The sequence below is a fragment of the Acartia tonsa genome, chromosome 11, assembly GCF_053477335.1.
Source record: "Acartia tonsa isolate MP-2025a chromosome 11, ASM5347733v1, whole genome shotgun sequence".
Taxonomy (NCBI): domain Eukaryota; kingdom Metazoa; phylum Arthropoda; class Copepoda; order Calanoida; family Acartiidae; genus Acartia; species Acartia tonsa.
Genome location: NC_137270.1, coordinates 24,647,039 through 24,667,357, shown reverse-complemented (window position 1 = coordinate 24,667,357; position 20,319 = coordinate 24,647,039). Strand labels below are relative to the sequence as shown.

At 34.3% G+C, this 20,319-nt stretch overlaps 2 protein-coding genes across 2 annotated transcripts in view; both read left to right on the top strand.

Moving 5' to 3' along the window:
* The window catches only part of LOC145331671 (U6 small nuclear RNA (adenine-(43)-N(6))-methyltransferase), a 15,379-nt gene extending 8,706 nt beyond the window's left edge, over window positions 1–6,673 (top strand). Inside the window, exons 11-18 of the mRNA XM_080176453.1 lie at window positions 86–181; window positions 611–699; window positions 1,028–1,126; window positions 1,596–1,642; window positions 2,383–2,474; window positions 3,065–3,133; window positions 3,935–4,160; window positions 6,245–6,673. Coding sequence (XP_080032579.1) covers window positions 86–181; window positions 611–699; window positions 1,028–1,126; window positions 1,596–1,642; window positions 2,383–2,474; window positions 3,065–3,133; window positions 3,935–4,160; window positions 6,245–6,365 — 839 coding nt within the window. The 3' untranslated portion in view covers window positions 6,366–6,673. The remainder of the gene's footprint in view (window positions 1–85; window positions 182–610; window positions 700–1,027; window positions 1,127–1,595; window positions 1,643–2,382; window positions 2,475–3,064; window positions 3,134–3,934; window positions 4,161–6,244) is intronic.
* Window positions 6,651–20,319, top strand: LOC145331674 (biogenesis of lysosome-related organelles complex 1 subunit 2-like). Its single transcript, XM_080176456.1, has 6 exons — window positions 6,651–6,817; window positions 10,288–10,344; window positions 11,213–11,266; window positions 12,462–12,533; window positions 18,611–18,673; window positions 19,366–20,319. The coding sequence occupies exons 1-6, from the start codon at window positions 6,683–6,685 to the stop codon at window positions 19,468–19,470; spliced, it is 486 nt and encodes a 161-aa protein (XP_080032582.1). The 5' UTR covers window positions 6,651–6,682; the 3' UTR covers window positions 19,471–20,319.

The window sequence follows — 20,319 nt, the reverse complement described above, 5'->3', positions numbered from 1 at the left end:
AGCCCCACGTCTCTTTATTTTTTTGTGAGGGGAATGTATTCATTATCCATTATAATACAACTTTAATATAAAAAAAATATTTTAGTGTGTATATTTACAACTCTGTGTGGACATAAATCAAGTGTTGTGCCTATAAAACAGTATTTAGCATCGCTAGGTGTTGCAAGCCAAACTAATACAGGAATGTCTTCTTTATTATTCAATAGAAAAAAGCTCCTGATAATTTAAATTTATCTAAAAACCGTTGTCTGACACACAATTTTATAGCTATCGTTGAATGGAAGTAAAAAAATAATTTAATCGGAACTCTGGCTTCATGGTGCTCCATGAAAAAGCCTTGAGGAGTAGAATCAGAAACTTTTGTCTGTTTCAAAATATCTCGTTCCTAGCTCTCAAAAAAACTCTAAAAGATGGCCATTTCTCAAAGAAAACCTAAAAATGGTGGTGTTTTAGTCATTTCTAAGGCTAGAAACGAGATATTTTGAAACCGACAAAAGTTCATTTATGTATATACTGAAAACTAAAAAAACTTCATTATCAATCGCATCTCTTGGTGATATTAATCAAGTATGGTTAGTTTATAAATAAAAGGCGACATTGAAATCTTAAGAGTTTTGTCAGGGAAAAACAATGCGTTGGGGCGTAGCCTGGACATGGAGACATGTGGATCTTAACACAGTTAAAAGTTTGAAATACATGGTGAGATTTCAAATGTTTATTTGTTTAAATTTAAATTGAGAAAGATGATAGGGATAAGCGATTGATTGTGTAGATTCCCCAAACTAATGAGACTCCTTTGTTTTTTGTTATTGCTAAATGGGGGGGGGGGGAGGGGGGGGGGCAATATGTATTTTGGGAAAATGTGACTTACTCGACGTTTCAACCAATAGTTTTAAAATTTTAAAAAAGAAAATATTTTGTTTTTCATCATTGGGAATGTACATAAATTTTTCTTCCATTGCCTTAACCCTAAGATCCCCATTTAAAACTGATAGCTATCCCCAAATAAACTACTTTTTGCTTTAAGAAATCCAAAGAGAAAGCATTTAGCTGGTCCATTCCACAAAAAGGCACAACTGCTTTGAATCTATTTCAACAAATTAAAACATGGCTTCAGATTATAAAGGTATATTAATTATTATAAATTAGTTGTGTTAGATACGTAGGTACGAACTTAGTGAACCATTTTAATGAATAAGGAAATAAAAATGGTGCTTTAGAAAAAAATTTAAATAGATAGGAAAGGGGAAGTTTTTCCCCCTGCCTAACGCTGTCGGGTGCCATTACCTTGCGGGGCTACCTTGTACCCAATATAACCTGAAGTAATCAAAACAAACAAAAATCCCCCCACCCCCCTGATACAATATTTGAAAAAAATAATGAGAGGTGGCTGGACATTGGACGTCGTGTAAAACCGCCCAATTAATCAAATAAAAAAACTAACGATAAAAAAGACTAAAGTAAAATATCTTCTTTTCAACTGGTGCTGTGAAAATATAACTTACTCCATTTGTCTTTCTGTGCAGTTTTGAGCTTTGCTACCTTTGTTTGTTTTCATTCTTGTTACATGCACTTTTGATATCCTTACATTTTAGGTTGATTTGGCAATTAAAAGAGAATCAAAACATCTTTGTTCTGCTAGGTAATAATGTTTATAACTCAGTTCATGTCATTTATTACACAGTATATTAAATACATTAATAAAACAAAGATGACAACATCCATAAAAGAGAAGCTCTGAAACGATAGGACAAACGGACATTAACACTAGTAGGTATAGTGTCTAAACTGTCAGAATATAAATGTATAAGAGTCAAAGCAATATAGTTAGTAAATTTCTTGAAAAACTTCTTGATACAGGATATTGTTTATGCTATAGACATACATTTTTAGGACTTGATAATAGAGTTGCTTTTTAATATGATATTGTATTTTGTTGTCCCAGGAATCATTACATCAAAAATCAGAACAATCGGATAATTAGATCACATAAAAATTTGTTGTTAAAAAAGTAAAAAATGAACATGTTTAAAATGGACGTACGGACATTCTGGTAATGATCATAGAGTTGCTACGCTTTCTAAATCGTACCTAACTACTACAGGAATCACCATGCAAAGTTTGAAATCGATAGGACAATTCTAACATGCCTTAATTAACGAAAAAAGCTATCCGTCTCGGAGCAATTATAGAAAAGCTTCGCTTTTTAAAAAACAATGTATACTGAAGTAGGAGAATATCTATCTGTCATAAAGGCTATTGATTTCCACTAAGTTTTAGTTCAGGGAAGGTTTTAGGCTTAACAGGAGCATTGGAGAAATTCACTTGAGAAAATAATTCCAACCCCTCTAGAAAAACAAAAGAATCGTTTCTATTATTTAGAATGACAAGTAACGAAACTCACTGGCGAAATCAAAGAAAGCAAAGACGTCAAAAACTTCAGGAGAAAAATACTGACGTTGATAACAAAGTTGGTAAGAATTTCAATTCACTTGTTTTTATTGTGTCCAAATATCTTACTGAGAATCATAGATTATATGAATAACTTATATTGTTTACGTATCATTATATTAGTAATAGAATGTATGTATGTGTTCTGTCTGTCTGTATAGAAGTATCTCGCCAACCGCTGAACTGATACAGTTTTTCACTACTATGATACTTAAGTAGCTATTCTTAAGTTTTTCACTACTATAAGTAGCTATTCCTAGGACTAGAGAAGGTTTATAACTATTTTGGGAATTGTATTGAAACCTTTCCAAGAGAAATTACCCTTAGAAAAAAAATATTCTCCGCTCTTCATTTCTTTTCTTTTTAATACATCTCATTCTAACCTAAAATGCCCCTAGAGGTCCCTAGGGGCGAAAACGCTATTATTCTAGATTTTATTTGTGCTTTAACATCAAATAGAAAGCTAAATCGTACCAATTCGCATTAACAATTTATCGTCTATTGTCTTGTCCCTTTAGATATTTTGTTTAAGAAATTCTTTTTCATCTTTCTTTCAGTTTTTTATTGTTCTTACCCAAAGCGGCCTTTTATTCTTTCATTCCATTATGTTCAGTGGAAATTAAAGAGGGAAAGTTAACTGAAAGAAATGGCGAATCTAGCAATGATACGAATAACACTGCAGGTCTGAATTTATCATTTTAAAGCAAAGTTTTATTAAATCCTCTTATGTACTTAAAATCTTATGAAGTAGAAAGATTTTTCGACTGTCCTTTAAGATTTCTTTAGGCAACCTCTATTTAAGTCCTGCTGTGCAGGTTTTTGACTTTTTTTCTCTAAAATTAATAATGCTAGGAGCACAGCTGCTAGAATAATTTAGTATTTTGCACGCTCAAAGTTTGGAATAATAACTTTTATTGTCTTATCTATGGATCCCTTCCTGTTCCTAAATATTAATTTCTCATCAATATTTTTTTAATAGTATGGCTTTAAAATTGATTAATATCCGCTGAATTAAAACCGGTTCTAAGCCATACTATAAAATCATGTATCGTATTGTATTACAGACAATTTTCCACAAATATTTAAATAAATTCAACACATTAATACTAGGGGTTTAGTCCCTCAGTGCCAACAAAATTGAAATTTATCTTATAATTTTTCATTTTACTATCCACGAAAACATATTAAAAAATACTATGCAATAAATAACTATTCTCGTATTCATTCGAATCCGGTTCTCATCCACACGAAAAAACTATGTCTAGCATCATATTATATCCAGCTTTCTACGAATATAAAAATGTACAATCATAAGATTAAAACCAGTTTTTTTTAGCCACCTCGGGGCTAAAAAAACTTGTTTTAATTTTATTCTATATCCGCGATAAGCCGTTTATAATACGATGCGAGAAATAACTATTCTAAAGGGAATTAAATGCAAAAGTTTTATAAAAGTTTGAAAATTAAAGATGTTGTATTTTAGAATCCAGACTGATAGAAGAATTATTAAACTCGCATGGAAATAGTGTTGTCAACTCTATAGAAGTTGATTCTAATACAACAAAACCAGAACAAAATCAATCCAATAAATCTCAAAATGGCACAAATAACCATGTTAGTGAAAATGGTGTAAATGATTGTCAAGAAAGTACAACAGAAAATGATAAAGCAAGTAATGAAGTACAAATAGAAGCGAATATCAATATAAGGTAACCATATTTTATTAAAATACCTAATGGTTTAAACAAGGATAACAACATCCAAAAGTTCCAACGCTTGGAAAGAATTTAGATATAAAGAACATTAAATAAGTACAGCAGTCTTCCCCTCCTAGTTTTTTTTCCAAAAAGAAAGAGGGAAAAATGGATAAAAAATTCAGAACTATTTATTCTATTTATATTAGCCTCCCTCCCAAACATTATTTTAGTTTTTTCACCAAGTAGGGGAGAAAAATGGAAAAAAAAATGTTTTCACTTCACTTAATTTTTACATTTTTTCCCCCAACAACATATTTTTTATTTTTTTTACTCCACCTGTAACAGGGTCAATTTTGCAGAATAAATAAAAAATATTCTTAACCCCTTTTTTCAATCTATTTCAAAAATAAGAGCACCTAACATAGATTATATTACCTTACCTAATACCTACAAACGGTTGAACATTTCATAAATTAAGAAACCATTATAAAATTCTTAAAACTGATATTTGAATGTTTTAAAACGTGATAATTTAAACATTTTATATCTGGACAAATAACACTTTATGAATATGTTGGATTTATTGTTATCAGAAATAAAGGAACATTATAGAAGAATTTTGAATTCATCTCAAACAAGTAAATATCATTAGAAGTTTTTATCATTATGTATTTGTGTATGTTAGACTTTAAAAGGGCGTTTAATAACTTAAACCACTTTGTAAATATCTCAATAACCCGCGACCGAGTAAGTGATAGGTTCGATTCCCTACCGGGTCATAACCAAAGACGTTGATAATGGTCAAGTGCGCGACATAAATAGTTAAAGTAAGATGAATGTCTTAGCTAAAAAAGGCGCAACTTATTACTACGCACAGTTAGAACTTCCAAACAAAGATTGTGCAATCAATGGGTTGGTTGTCTGATCGGCGTATGACCGTATAATCATGCATTTTATTAGCAAGATTGGTAGCTAGAAAAAATAGGATATAAACCATACATAATGTTTTTTAGTTTGATGTCTTTATTTCTGTATTTTTCTTATTAAGTTATATTCTACGTATGTATTTGTATGTGGGTGGGTGGGGGGAGGGGGGGGGGGGGGAGTCAATAGAATGGAAATTTAATAAAGAAATGATTTGGTCAGTGAAGCTAACACATTCCAGTTTTCATCTTTTGTTCAAAATTTAATATCAATAGGATATATTTAGAAATGATACAAGTTCTCATATCAAATTCTTCAAAAGTAGCACGTATTTTACATACTTGATAATAAGATGAATAAATCTAGCAGCCTCGTTTTCAATGTCCTAAGAATTAGCGGTTTTTGTGACATCATTAGAAATCAAAACAGGATTCCAGTTTGGTCCAATTTTTTGGCTTTATGTTCTGGATATTATGATGTTGTTCAGAGTTTATTATTTTAGGGAAGCTTCAGATATGTTGAAGATTAGTTTAAGCTTTATCTATTTTTAATTTACAAAAGTATTGCTTGATTTAAACTACTAACTACTAAAAATATTTCAGAGTTTTAATAAATATTCTTCTAAAAAACTGTTTTTTTTCCAAAGTAGGTTATCTTTGACATATTGACCAAATTACAAGGTCATAAATTTGGCAACATAATTTTAAATGAAGCTAGCTCAGCTGCCAAACGCCATTAATGAATACAAAATAGATTGAATAGACTAAATTCCTAATAGATTCAGGTACTTTAGGTAAACAAACAAAAAATGTGCAATACTAAAAAATCCGCGAGATAATTTTGATGTAATAGAAGTAATTGGAAACCATGAAATATTTTTTTCTGATATGAAAAATAAAATAATAATGATTATGAAGGGTAAGTTGGGTAAATTAAGTAACACCTTAGATAAAAATGTACAATTATAAGATTAAAACTAATTTTGTTCGTCCCGACATGCCGAAGGCACGGCCTAACAAAACTGGTTTTAACATTTATGATTGTACATTTTTATATTATTAGAAAACTGGATATAATACGATATGATACATAATTTTTCAGTATGGCTTACAACCGCTCCTAATCCAGCGGATATTTATCGGTTTCGAGGCCATACTGGAAACATTTTTTAGGCTGGCAGGACCAGTTATCCTGGTGGAGATATCGTACCTGGGTGGCCAGGCTGGCAGAGATGGAGTACATCAAATTCTTCAGTATATCAAAAATAAACATGCTGCTTTGAAAAAGAATTAATTTCTAAAGACAAGTCCAACAACTCCAATTTTTTTATTATTTGAAATTAAAAATTGAGTTCACCGATAAAATCTATAGATATTTGAAAGGGCCCTTGAATGAAAAATGTTACAATTAAACAGAAAAAAGATTTTTATTATAAAAGATTAACATTTTGATATAATTTGATATTGATTTAGTTTAATCAAAAGAAATTTATTTTCATATTTTTCTGGATTCCATTTACTTGGCTGCGAGGCATAATTTGTTTACTTTTAAACTTACATTTATACCAAATATGTATTATTTTATTCTTTTTTTTCTTCAGATTTATTAAAATGGAGCCTGAAAATTTAGACGTAGAGAGGAGCAAAGTTGGTGTGAAGAGTCCCAGTAGAAGTCAGAACAAGGCCTCCCCGTTTGATTCACCTAAACGTGGTCCAACACTTTCAACTTCCACCTCAAGTTTTGAGGTAATGTTTTGCAGCTGTAGCCGATTAATCAGGGATCTTAAGGGATAAGACAATGGACTGTAATTAAGGGGGGGGTAAGTTTTGCCACTTTCGCGTAATCAGTGTTGTGTGGGCTAGGTATTGATCTGAGATTATAGGTTATTTAGGATAAAAGTCTACTTTTGGGTATTAGTTCACGGAAATTTAATCATTTTTTGAATAGGCCTCCAGGTTCAGGTGCTGCAGGCTGGAAGGTCGTTTCTGGACAGGTAAAAAATTTTTAAAAATTTAGTTTGAAGAGTTAGAAAGCAACTTATAAAACAAAATATGCTTCTTTTTTAATGTTATTAACATATCTGCAGAAAAAATTAAGATCGGCCTCCAGGTTCAGGTGCTGCAGGCCTCCAGGTTCACTCTGGACAGGTAAAAATTAAAAAAATTTATTTGAAGAGTTAGAGGTACACCTATAAAACCAAATATGCGTGTTTTTGGATGTTTTTACCATATTTGAAGAAAAAATTTAAAATCGGCCTCCAGGTTCAGGTGCTGCAGGCCTCCAGGTTCACTCTGGACAGGTAAAAAATAAAATTTTTTATTTGAAGAGTTACAGGTACACTTATAAAACGAAATATGCATCTTTTTGGATGTTATCATCATATTTGCAGAAAAATTTACAATCAGCCTCCAGGTTCAGGTGCTGCAGGCCTCCAGGTACACTCTGGACATGTAAAAATTAAAAATTTTTATTTGAAGAGTTACAGGTACACTTATTAAGCAAAATATGCATCTTTTTGGATGTTATCATCATATTTGCAGAAAAATTTACAATCAGCCTCCAAGTTCAGGTGCTGCAGGCCTCCAGGTACACTCTAGACAGGTAAAAATTAAAATTTTTTATTTGAAGAGTTACAGGTACACTTATTAAGCAAAATATGCATCTTTTTGGAAGTTATCATCATATTTGCATAAAAAATTTAAAATTGGCCTCCAGGTTCAGGTGCTGCAGGCCTCCAGGTACACTCGGGACAGGTAAAAATTAAAATTTTTTATTTGAAGAGTTACAGGTACACTTATAAAACAAAATATGCATCTTTTTGGATGTTATCATCATATTTGCAGAAAAATTTTAAATCGGCTTCCAGTTTCAGGTGCTGCAGGCCTCCAGGAACACTCTGGACAGGTAAAAATTAAAATTATTAATTTAGAGAGTTACAGGTACACTTATTATACCAAATATGCATCTTTTTGGATGTTATTACCATATTTGAAGAAAAAATGACAATTGGCCTCCAGATTCAGGTGCTGCAGGCCTCCAGGTACACTCTGGACAGGTAAAAATTAAAATTTCTTATTTGAAGAGTTACAGGTACACTTATTAAATCAAATATGCATCTTTTTGGATGTTATCATCATATTTACGGAAAAATTTAAAATCGGCCTCCAGGTGCAGGTGCTGCAGGCCTCCAGGTACACTCTGGACAGGTAAAACTTAAAATTTCTTATTGAGGTATTTTTTGATATTAGAGGAAAGGTTTCTAAATAGAAATTGTTAAAATATATATTAAAATAGCAAAATTTATCAAGTAAATTTTCTATTTGTGTTCCAGGCAGGCTCTGGTGGCCTCCAGGAGCCCGCAGGATAGCTAATAATCCTAATACATAATTTTTAAATTTAGAGAAAAGGTTATAAAATAGGAAATGGATAAATATCATTATCAAATAAAATACATATTATTTAATGTCCCTAGATGTGCTTTAGACAGGCTCAAGGTGGCCTCCATGAGACTGCTGGACAGGTTTAAAATATTAATTTAATAATGTTTTGATTTAGATAAAGGGTTTGAGTTATGCTTCGGACAGGGTCAAGGTGGCCTCCAGTGGCCAGCTAGATAGATTTGAAGTATTTATTACTTTTTGTTTATGTATGGTTTTCCACACATATGCAAAATATAATTATGTCTCAGATATAATATTACAGATACTCAGAATGGGGAATGCACCTGAACCTGGAGGCCGATAGTCAATTTATCTTTAAATATGATAATAACATCCAAAATTACGCATATTTAGTTTAATAAGTGTACCTCTAACTCTTTAAAAAAGAAATTATAATTTTTACCTGTTTAGACTGGACCTAAAGGCCTGCAGCACCTGAAACTGGAGTCTGATTTTAATTTTAACTGCAAATATGATGATAACATCCAAAAAGATGCATATTTGGTTTAATAAATGTACCTGTAACTCTTCAAATAAAATATTTTATTTTTACCTGTCCAGAGTGTTCCTGGAGGCCTGCAGCACCTGAACCTGGAGGCCAATTGTCATTTTTTCTTCAAATATGGTAATAACATACAAAAAGATGCATATTTGGTATAATAAGTGTACCTGTAACTCTTCAAATAAAAATTTTAATTTTTACCTGTCCAGAGTGTACCTGGAGGCCTGCAGCACCTGAACCTGGAGGCCGATTTAAAATTTTTCTGCAAATATGATGATAACATCCAAAAAGATGCATATTTTGTTTTATAAGTGTACCTGTAACTCTTCAAATAAAAATTTTAATTTTTACCTGTCCAGAGTGTACCTGGAGGCCTGCAGCACCTGAACCTGGAGGCCGATTTTAATTTTTTCTGCAGATATGTTAATAACATTAAGAAAGAAGCATATTTTGTTTTATAATTTGCTCTCTAACTCTTCAAACTAAATTTTTTAAAATTTTTTACCTGTCCAGAAACGACCTTCCAGCCTGCAGCACCTGAACCTGGAGACCTATTCAAAAAATTATTAAATTTCCGTGAACTAATACCCAAAAGTAAACTTTTATCCTAAATAACCTATAATCTCAGATCAATACCTAGCCCACACAACACTGATTACGCGAAAGTGGCAAAACTTACCCCCCCCTTATTCACCCCCAATGATGATTACCATTTTCTGTAGATTGTATTTAGTGATTGAAAACATAGGAGTATAGTTTGGAACCAACCAATAAAATTTGATAAAAGTACCTAAAGTTTTTATTCCAACTAATAAGCTAGCATAGTTATAAATAATAGATATTAGTTCTGAATATTTTGTTGTTGTTTTACAGTTTGAACTGAACAAAACATTTGATAACATTACATCAAAAAAAAAGACTTATGATTACAAAGTTTTTTTTTCATATAAAACCATGGTGAAAGCAAATTTTTTTAGTCTTCTTACAACTATATAAAACATAAATCTAGTATATTCACTAAAAAAATACTCAGGTTCACTGCTGGATGGTGCTTAAAATTTCTTGCTTTCGTTCGTGCATAGCCCTCTTTCTTAAACATGTTAAGTTATTTTTGGGGGTTCTTCGGTTATGTTATTGTAGTAAGTATTTTGAAAATATTTCTGTAGGTATATTATTCACGGCTCTAATTATCTGTCTGTTCCCAAAGCTCAATAACCTACCTATATCCTTTTGTAGATTAAGATCTCTACAACTTATCTATTATTTAATCTAGGCTGTAGATCCGCATGACCCAGTACTCAACAATCTTGCAAACTCTTTGTTCTCAAAGGTAAATGATCACATTATAACAAGGATGACAACATCCATATGTAGGGAAACACAAAAAAATCATGGAATGGAAAAATAAGTTATGCTACTTGCGCATATGTCACAGAATCTTCACTTCAGCTTTCTATCTTCAATAGCTGCCGAGAAAATCACAATTCTCCTATAGCGTTACGGACAGACTGACTGTAGACAAAGTTTATTATGGAGCAGCTTTGAGACTTAAAATCGGGTGGAGATCTTGCAATTAGAATTCAGAAAAACCAGACCTATAATAACACAAGCAGGAGAATGAAACAAAGCAAAAATTAGGAAGAAACGGGGGTTTTCGGCGGTTCTCCCTTCTTATAAAACTGTATTTTGCCCTATAATTGTGAGAGTTCTTTTCTGTTAAAGATCTTTTTTTAGTTTTAATAAAACATTGGAAACTTGACATTATCTAATTTTTGTTATAATGCGTTTATAAATTTGATTACTAGAATTTTAAAGAACTTAATTTTAGGGAAGGCTATTTTAATCTTTAATTCAGCATCAAGTACCAACTATCTTAGTTTGGGTGATTCTCCCTCAGTCTTTAAAAGCAGTGATAAAAATTTTCTTTAAATTAGATGTGGTTCTAGAAAAAAAAATGTGAGTGTTGGGGGGCGCATTTTCTGCGGGAGGGAGTGTTCAATCACCCCAACCCTCCAGAAAATAGCTTTGAATCACCACAGGACCAGTAGTAACCGACGGACACACATACGTCGTACAACTACGAAGCCTACCAAAACTGGTAGGTATTAATTTTATGATTCTTATTTTAATATTTTATTATCGGCTTCGAAGCCATACTGTAAAATATATTATTTTAAATGATTTTAAATATATTTTAGACAGCAGACTGGGTTAGCGGAGAGCTGGATTCTACAATTGATGAATACAGACTTCTAGGAAAAACAATAATTTGAACTATGTTTTTCTGTTCATTATATACAAACAAGGATGACAACATCCATAAAAGCGAAGCACTGAAACGGTAGGACAAACCGACATTAATACTTGTATATTGACAAAAATGAATAATCAGAATATAAAAGTATAAGAGTCGAAGCAAAATTGTAAGTAAATTTGATGAAAAACTGCCTGATACTGGATAATGTTTATGGACATACTTACATTTTTAGGACTTGGTTATAGAGTTGCTTCGCTTATAATATTGTACTTTGTTGTCCTAGGAATCAATATACCAAAAATCAGATCAAACGGATAATTAAATCACATAAAAATTTGTTGTTAAAAAAGTAGAAAAATCAACATGTTTAAAATGGACGTACGGACATTCTGGTAATGATTATAGACTATAGAGTTGCTAAGCTTTCTAAATCGTACCTAACTACTACAGGAATCACCATGCAAAGTTTGAAATCGATAGGACAATTCTAACATGCCTAAATTAACGAAAAAAGCTATCTATCTCGGACGGACGGACGGACCAACCCCAATTATAGAAAAGCTTCGCTTTCAATGTTAAAAAATATCAGGGATCTAAAGGGATAAGACAATGGCCGATAAATAGATGTACATATTCAATGATGAAGCGCAAAAATACCCCTTCAATAGATTCTAATTGTTGGTTGAAATGTTTGTACACTTAACCTAACGAACCAGCCAATTGAAAATTAAAAATTTGATGGGTGCCTTGCCTACGGCACCCCCAAGTTAATTTTTTTGGGAGGGGGGGTGGTAATCTTTATATCATAGAGGCAAAGAAGTCTAAGCTTTTTTACATGTTGTGGGGGGGGGGTTAACCAACCCTCCCCCCCCCCCCTTGGACTTCCCTGGTCAGTGTTGGATTTTGAAAGGACGTAATTAATTCGTAATATTCAATTAAGAAATTTTCACAGCTACATTAATCAATTTATAATTACTCGGATCTTACGCCGGATCAATAAATTGAACTTTGTAGCGGACTAAAATAACGATCCTCCCATCCTCTCCTACTTCATTGACGAGATGACCAATAAATGACAGAGGAAATGGCAACCTAAATTGACAATTTTTCCCTCGTCATAATATCCATGTATTGCATATTCTACACCCACTGCTAAATTAGATTGTCTAAATTATTGTTTAATTGTTTGCCTAGAACAAATGAACAGAGTAACACTCACAAAGTATGGAGATATGAAACAAATCACAACAAATATATCAAAAGTAAGTCTTATTATCAGTTTCTAAACACTGTAGTTTGGTATTATATGTACTTTAGTTATTAGGTAATGTAACACCCTAACTCGCGATCGTGGCTCAACAAGTAGCGCAACCGCTCGTCGCCGGGGAGGTGATAGGTTTGAATCTCGGGCCGACACCGCGTTTGTTTGTTTGTTTAGCCCGTAACTACTCATCCATCTTCAGTGTTGTCACAGGTTGCCAGGTTGAGAAATCTGGCTGCTTCCATAGGTCGGTTCCATAAATCATAGACATTGAGGTTAGTCCTGTTATTGGGGCAATTAAACAGGTGATTAGTAGTATGTGAGGGGTTCAAGCAGAGTGGGCAGTTGTCTTGTACAGTTGGGTTGATCCGGGCCTTGTAACTGTACAGGTAGTTACTGTATCCAGAGCGTAGCTGGGCCAATGTGGCTCTGGTGCATCTGGGGAGCTGTTTTTCAGATGCATGAATGGGAGGGGGAATGCTGTTGAGTACTTTATTTGGCAGCATTTCATTTATAGATTCTTTGACAGCTTTAGTGTGGATTTGTTTCAGCTTCCCTTTATACTCGTCCTCAGGGATATCAGGGCAGGACATTTGCCTGATTTCTGGTCCAAATCTGGAGGACAGAGTCTGTTTCATTTGACGGGGTGGGGGTGGAGCAGAGAGGTCAATTTTATTGGGGTGGTTTGGCTTCTGCGTGGCTAGCAAGAATTGTTTACTAAGCATCTCGCTGTGTGCGCGGACCTTCATGACCTTTGTCTCTGAGTGTAGATGGTCAATATCGGTCATTTTATGACAGCCGGTGGCAGCCCTTAAGGCGGCATTTTGCGCTGTTTGAAGGCCTTGCCAAGATGTTTTGCTTAGCGAGGGGGTCCAAATATGGCAGCAGTAGTTCAATTGTGATTGTCCAATTGCTTTGTAAGTGTTTACAATCACTTCCTTTTCTTTTCCCCAGTCTGAGCCAGTCAGAGCTTTAAGAATGTTTGTCTTAGACTGGACCTTGGTCTTGAGATCTGAGGCGTGTTGCTTAAACGAAAGGAGGTTGTCAAATGTAATCCCAAGGAATTTGGGTTTTTTGACAGTGGGAACCTGTTCTCCATTTATTTGTACATCCAATTCTAGGCTGCATTCGTTTGATGATGTTGTAAATAGCGTGGCTGAAGATTTTGATGGAGAAATTTCCAAGTTTCTGTTTTGAAACCAGGTGTTCAGGGTTGCCAAGTAATTGTTAATTTCCTCAACAATAGGTTCAATCTTGGGGCCGGAGTTCAGGATATTAGAGTCGTCGGCATATTTTTCGAGTCTGATGTTTCCAGGTGGTGAGGGCATTGAGGACATGTATAAGTTAAACAGAGTGGGAGAAAGAACTCCACCTTGGGGCACCCCTTGTTTAACTTTCCTGTATGACGATGTAGAATTTCTAAATACAACATACGTTTGTCTACCTCTCAGATATGCACAGAGGAATCTTTTAATGTAGTCATTTAGCTCCAGTTGTTTAATGTCGTTGAGTAGGATGTTGTGGTCTACCGTGTCAAAGGCACGTGACAGGTCAATGGCTACACTAACAGTACGATGGACAGGTTTTTTCCTGTTGAGGCCTTTGTTGAAGTGGTCCAGAATCCTCTGGAGGGCTGTACCTGTGGATCGTCCTTTGTGGAAACCATGTTGGTGGTCTGCTAGTTCAACTGCCTCTGTCACAGCAGGAAGTATGAGGGCTTCCAGGATCTTAATTGCTGGAGACAGCAAGGATACCGGCCGGTAGCTGGAACCTTTATCAGCAGGTTTGCCAGGTTTCAGCAAGGGGATTATCTTCCCTGTCTTCCAGATGTTGGGAATGACAGAGGTTTCCATGCAGATGTTGAAAATATTGGTTAGGTATGTGATGGCATTTGGTCCAATATTTTTTAGCATGATGGGGGATAGACCATCAGGACCCAGGGCTTTAGAGCTCTTGGCCTTTTTGATGGCTGCTAGGGTCTGGGCAGGTGTGAAGATAACCTTAGAGTCCTTTGGTTTACTCTTCAGTGTACGTAAGGTAGCTCTGAGAGTTTTAACAGGTTACTTGTCCGAGGAGGGTGTGTATTGGGCGTTGAATTTATTAGCAATGGATTTAGCGTCAGTCGTGCATTTATCATTAAAGCTAATGCCTTGATTGTCAGGCTGGACTGGGTTGTTGTTCAAGCTCTTTATTGTTGACCAGAGCTTTTTAGAACCTGCGCTACAACCCGAAATGTGTTCCTTCCATTTCTCTTTCCGATGTTCTTTAATGGTTTTTGTGATGTTGTTGATGATTTCAGGAAGTCTTGGGTCAGCTGGGTTATTTTTCCTGATGTTATCTCTATCTTCCATTAGTTTAGCAGCTTCGGTGGGGAGGGCGTTGAAGATTTTGGGAATCCTGCCAGCAGGAATGTATTTCTTAGCAGCATTTTGCAGGGTGTGGCGAAAAAAGACCTCTGCTTTGTGGACACTTTTGATTTTTCTTGATTTTTTGAATTTGTCTTCAACATATTTTTGAAATTTCGGCCAATTTGCTTTAGAAAAATTGATAAAATTTTTGTTTTGGGAGTTGAATTTCTTGAACTCTGCTTTCAAGCTAATGATAATAGGTAGATGGTCCGAGCTCATTTTGTTTGCAATTCTCCAGTTAGTATATGGTATCAGGTTTGCTGATGCTATGCTGAATCTGATGTCAGGTGCTGTCGATGCTAAGTTGGTAACTCTGGTAGGTAGGTCGTCGTTGATGATACCACAGGTTTGCCCTGTGATGGTATCAGCAAGAGAGTTGCCTCTGGTGTCATTAGTGGCATCAGAGTGCCAGAGTTCACTGTGAGCGTTAAAATCACCAATTATTAGGTAAGATTCACCAAGGCCATCCAGGAGGTGGTTGAAAGGAGGCTCGTAAGGTTGTCCGTTCACATTGGGACAGCTGCTTTGGGGAGGGATGTAAACATTTCTGACATAGAGAGTACTGTTATTCACTCCAGGTAGGCTGATGGTCATGGTTTCCAGGTAGGGATCCTGTTCAAGGTGAATAGGTGTTGGTTCAATGGAGAATTTAACATCTTTATGTACTAAAAATGCTAGTCCTCCACCTTTGTTCGTACCTCTATCCTTTCTTACCAAGGTGTGATTAGGTGTTTTGAAAGGTTTTGAGCTTTTGGTCAGCTTTGTTTCCTGAATGGCAGCAATGGGGGTGTTGTCCTTCTCCATTTCATGGAGAAGTTCGTCGATCTTGCTGAGTATTCCATTAATGTTGTATTGAAGTACATTCAGGTTAAAGCCTCTGTTGATAAATGGTTGATGACTGGGGGGGTCATTTGGGGGCGGGGGTGGTGGGGGAGGTGGTTGATGCTGTGGAGGGGTTGTAGACCGGCGGGGAACATGGGGGGGGGTGAGGGGGAGTGGGGGGGTTGTCCGCTGGAATGTGTTGTTTGCAGCATGGACCATACCAGATTTTAAGTTTTCTCCTTTCTTTTGATGTTTTCAGTTGGGAGCATTTGATGTGAATCCATTGCAAACAGTTGGTACATTGAACAGAAGTTGTTGATAATATTTTTGAACATATTGCACAGTGCCAGATTTCGGGGCCTGGGTTTTGTTCAATGCCAGCTCTTATCAGAAGAAGCCGAATAAGGCAGGCTGGAATTGCCTTATTCTTTGTCAGACATATTAAAAACTCGATTCAGCTGAGGGATATTCCTCTTTGTCGTAGATGTTAAAAAAACCGATGGAAGCAGTTGTGACGTTGATGGTAGTGAAGATGGTAAGGTAGATGGGAGATTGGAAGTGTTTGCTCTTGGCTTCTTCTGCTGCTGCTGATGGTGTTGCTGCTGCTGTTGAAGGTAGATCCGCGGCGTAGACGCGGCAAACGTAGGATCCCCGACACCGCGTCATAGCTAAGGACGTTAAAAATGGTTCCTAATGCTGCTATGTTAGTTGCGCGACATAACTAGTAAGAGTAGGAGAATGCCCTGGCCCATAAACAGGTACTACTCATTACCATGCACAGTAAGGACTTCTCAGACAAAGGGTTGGTTGTTTGATGGATAAAACTTAACCTAATATCCTTGGGTGTTTGAGTATCGCATTCCATTACATGCAGATGATGCTCTGGATTCTCTAGATGATAACTTAGAAGGCATTCCCCCACTCTATACAGGGCGTTTAAAAAAAAACTGCGTTTTCCGGTTTTGGGAAACAACCAGTAGGAGTATGAAAAAAATGATTATAGGTCCATATTCTATGTATAAATGTACACCAGATTTGCTTAAGGTGTTTTTTAATATCTCTAAAAATACGGCTTTTCTGATAGGTACATGTAGGAGAAAAATGCTTGATGTTAAAGGGGACTATCCACGAGCGAGAGCACATGATTCTAAGTACCTTCCAGCATTGATCCTAAGTATTTTCTTTAAAAATATAATAGGTCACCATATATCATTAATGTATTGACGAGAAAACTTATGTTTCACCATGTTTTTTTTAGGTATTTTAATTGATTTTGAAAACTTTTATGAAGCTAGTTCATTTAATAAAATGGATATTTGATGAAACATATGCGAATACTTGTGTTATATAGATTGTAAATTAATCCATATTAGCATTAATTTAAACATACATATGATATATAGTAAATGTGCTTATGACTTTTTTTTTATTTTTATCATTTGACAACATGGACAATTAAAGACACCCCGAACTCAACAAAACGTTTGATAGAATTTTGACTAAAAAGGATGGACATTATTTTACTTATCTTCAACTTGAAGTGGTGAAACATAAATTTTCTCGTCAATATATTAATTATTAATAGTGACCTATTATATTCTGAAAGAAAATACTCAGGATCAATGATGGAAGGTACTTAGAATCACGTGCTCTTGTTTGTGGATAGTCCCCTTTGATATATCAATTTGATTGAAATAACTTGTAAATTTTTGAGAAAAAAGTTTTAAAATCCCATTAATAATATGGTAAATGGTTAAATGAAAGTGCATGTTTAATTTTTTGTCATTATTTCCCTTTTTTTTCTCTGAAAAACGCTTTTTAGATCCTTACAAATTGCAATATTTCTCGTTTCTCTTGGTTGAACAAACTTTAGGTGACTAACTCTTTATAGTATTTTGGATTATAACATAAAAATTGAAATACTTTTTATCCCAAGAAGTTATCTTTAAAAACAAAAAAGTTACAGCAGTTTGTTTTATTTACTTAAAAGTGCAACCTACAAATTAATAGCTTAAATGTTGATGTATGCACTTGAGATTTATGGTTTGACCGTAAATATTAAACATTTGATCCGTATTTGAAGGGGGGAGGGGTGGATTATAAATGTCCGTTAATGGAACGTTCAATTAGATGCCAAAAGTGGGCGGAGAGTTTAAAGTTTAAAGATTTTGTCTATGATAAAAAAATGCGTTTTATGTTTCAGTAAACCTGTAAATAAGTTGAATAAAAATTGAAATGAAAATAAAATATGTTTGTTTATCATTTTAGACAGATAGGAATAGTATTTTTTTTATAAAACAATATAAAAAGCCTTAAAAACTGACCGAAAAAATTATCATTCATGCTTTTTAGAATTAATCAACTCTAAAATGCGCCGTTGTTTTTAGAGTAATCAATAAACACCTTTTATAAAATTAATCCATATTTTTATAGAGAATAAGAATATATAATTATTTTTTTCATACTCCTACTGGTTGTTTCCCAAAACCGGAAAACGCAGTTTTTTTTGAAACGCCCTGTATATTAATGTGGCGCATCTGTCATAGCAGCAGTAGGAACAATTTTTAAAGTTTTTGGTGATATCGGTGTGGAGCTGAGAATCGAACTCATAACCTCCCCGACGACGAGCAGATGAGCTACGTGTTAAGCTACGATCGCAGGTTGATACTGCTTAATAAGATTTGACACTCTAAAAGTGTTAATGTTTGTTTGTCCTACTGTCTGATTTTAGAGCTTTGCTTTTATGGATGTTAATATCCTTGTTATTTTACGAAAGTGGCTTTAAAATCAAGCAGAGAAATTAAGTGGAACAACCAGAATATAAATATAAATTTAATTTTATTTTTAGGGTGTTAATGATTTAAACGATAAATATACGAATTTGATGCCTTATCTAGAACAAATCGACCAGGTAGGATATTTTTATAACTAGGTAGTAAAGTTTTTTCTACAATTAAAACCATACGTTCATAACTCCTAAAACAGTTACAAACCTTCATTGAACTTAAAAGGAGAACCATATCGGTCCAGGGCAGTAGTTAGCTAAGTCTTTCAGTACAGACACATAGACATCCTATTACTTTTATGTAAGGTTTGTCTTGATACCTTAAGGCCCCTGATAAAAAGTCGTGCACTTACGTCTTTGACTTTCATAAAATACGTGGATAATGTGAGATTCTCGCCTGAAAAGCACAATATTTTACCAGAAATATGTCATAATACAGACTTTTTGCTCTTTTGGTTGTCATTGCACGAAAGAACCAGGGAGGTAGGGGACATTGGACTGTAAATTATATTGGTAGGTAGGTAATGACTACTTTAGTTTTTTTAGTTGATATAAAAACTTTGATTGATTGGTTTAAGACCAAAAGGGGCCGAAATCATTTGCCAATTTTAATTTTCAGAAGGGGTATAATTTTGATTATAATCTCTGGAAAAAAATGTATCTTACTTTGACTTATCCCTTTGGATCCCTGAGCTGGATCTTTAAATCATTTCAATGGTGCGCACCCCGATTTAGCGCACCATTGAAATGATTTAAAGATCCAGCTCTGGTAAAGCCTTACCTAGTTTATTTTGACTCAGCCTGTAATTGTATTTTAGATTGATGAGAGTATATCCAGATTAGAGCAGGCAGCCTACAAGCTTGACAACTATAGTAAAAGATTGGAGGCTAAATACAAGCAGATTGAGAAACGAAATGTTTGAAAAATCGCATGGCTAGTGTTTGTGTATATATAATAAGTTGGTTGTGAACCTAATGGAAAACCACTTTAAACATTTTACTATTCCTAATTAATTTGGGAGGAGTAGGTTGCGCTAAAAATCCGTAAAGGTGTGAGTTTTAAGGCTTAAAAATGGTAGTAGAACGATAATATTCACTAAATGTGTGTATTTCTTATTGAAAAGAACTAAAGACAAAAACTCAGAACCTTTTCGGATTTTTAGCGCAACCTACTCCTCCCTTTTTAAATTCATTTTACTATATTCAAAACCTATAGGGGAAGGTAGCCGCGGCGAATCTTGCAAAAAACATTAGATGACTATTTCCCATTTTAGAAATGTAAGAGAAATCTGATTTTTGTGATTTAAACGAAAAAACGAAACAAGCTGAAAATGCTTTTTGCTGCCTTTAATATCCATCATTTCAATATCTTTTTCTCTGCCATTAAAATATAAAAAATAAAGACGATAGTTTATTAATATCACTCATGAAGCCGAGTATCTATCTAATTATATTCTTAGAACAAGGCTAAATATAACACTAATAGGTTTTCTTCTTGAAAGTCAGTCAGATATCATATTTATTTTTGATGAAATATTAATTGAACCAATTATATTCTATATTCAATTAATATCATAAATGCTAATTAGCATTGGAAAAATCCAGCGCACGCCGCCACTAAAATCAATCCTTTAAGAAATTATATTTTACCAAAAACTTTTTTCTTGTAAGTACCTAATTGAATAATTGATGATGTCATTGCAACGATTCTAAAATAATGTTGTTTTTAATTAATCTAGTCTTGTGATTTGTGATTTTATCTGTATTTTAAT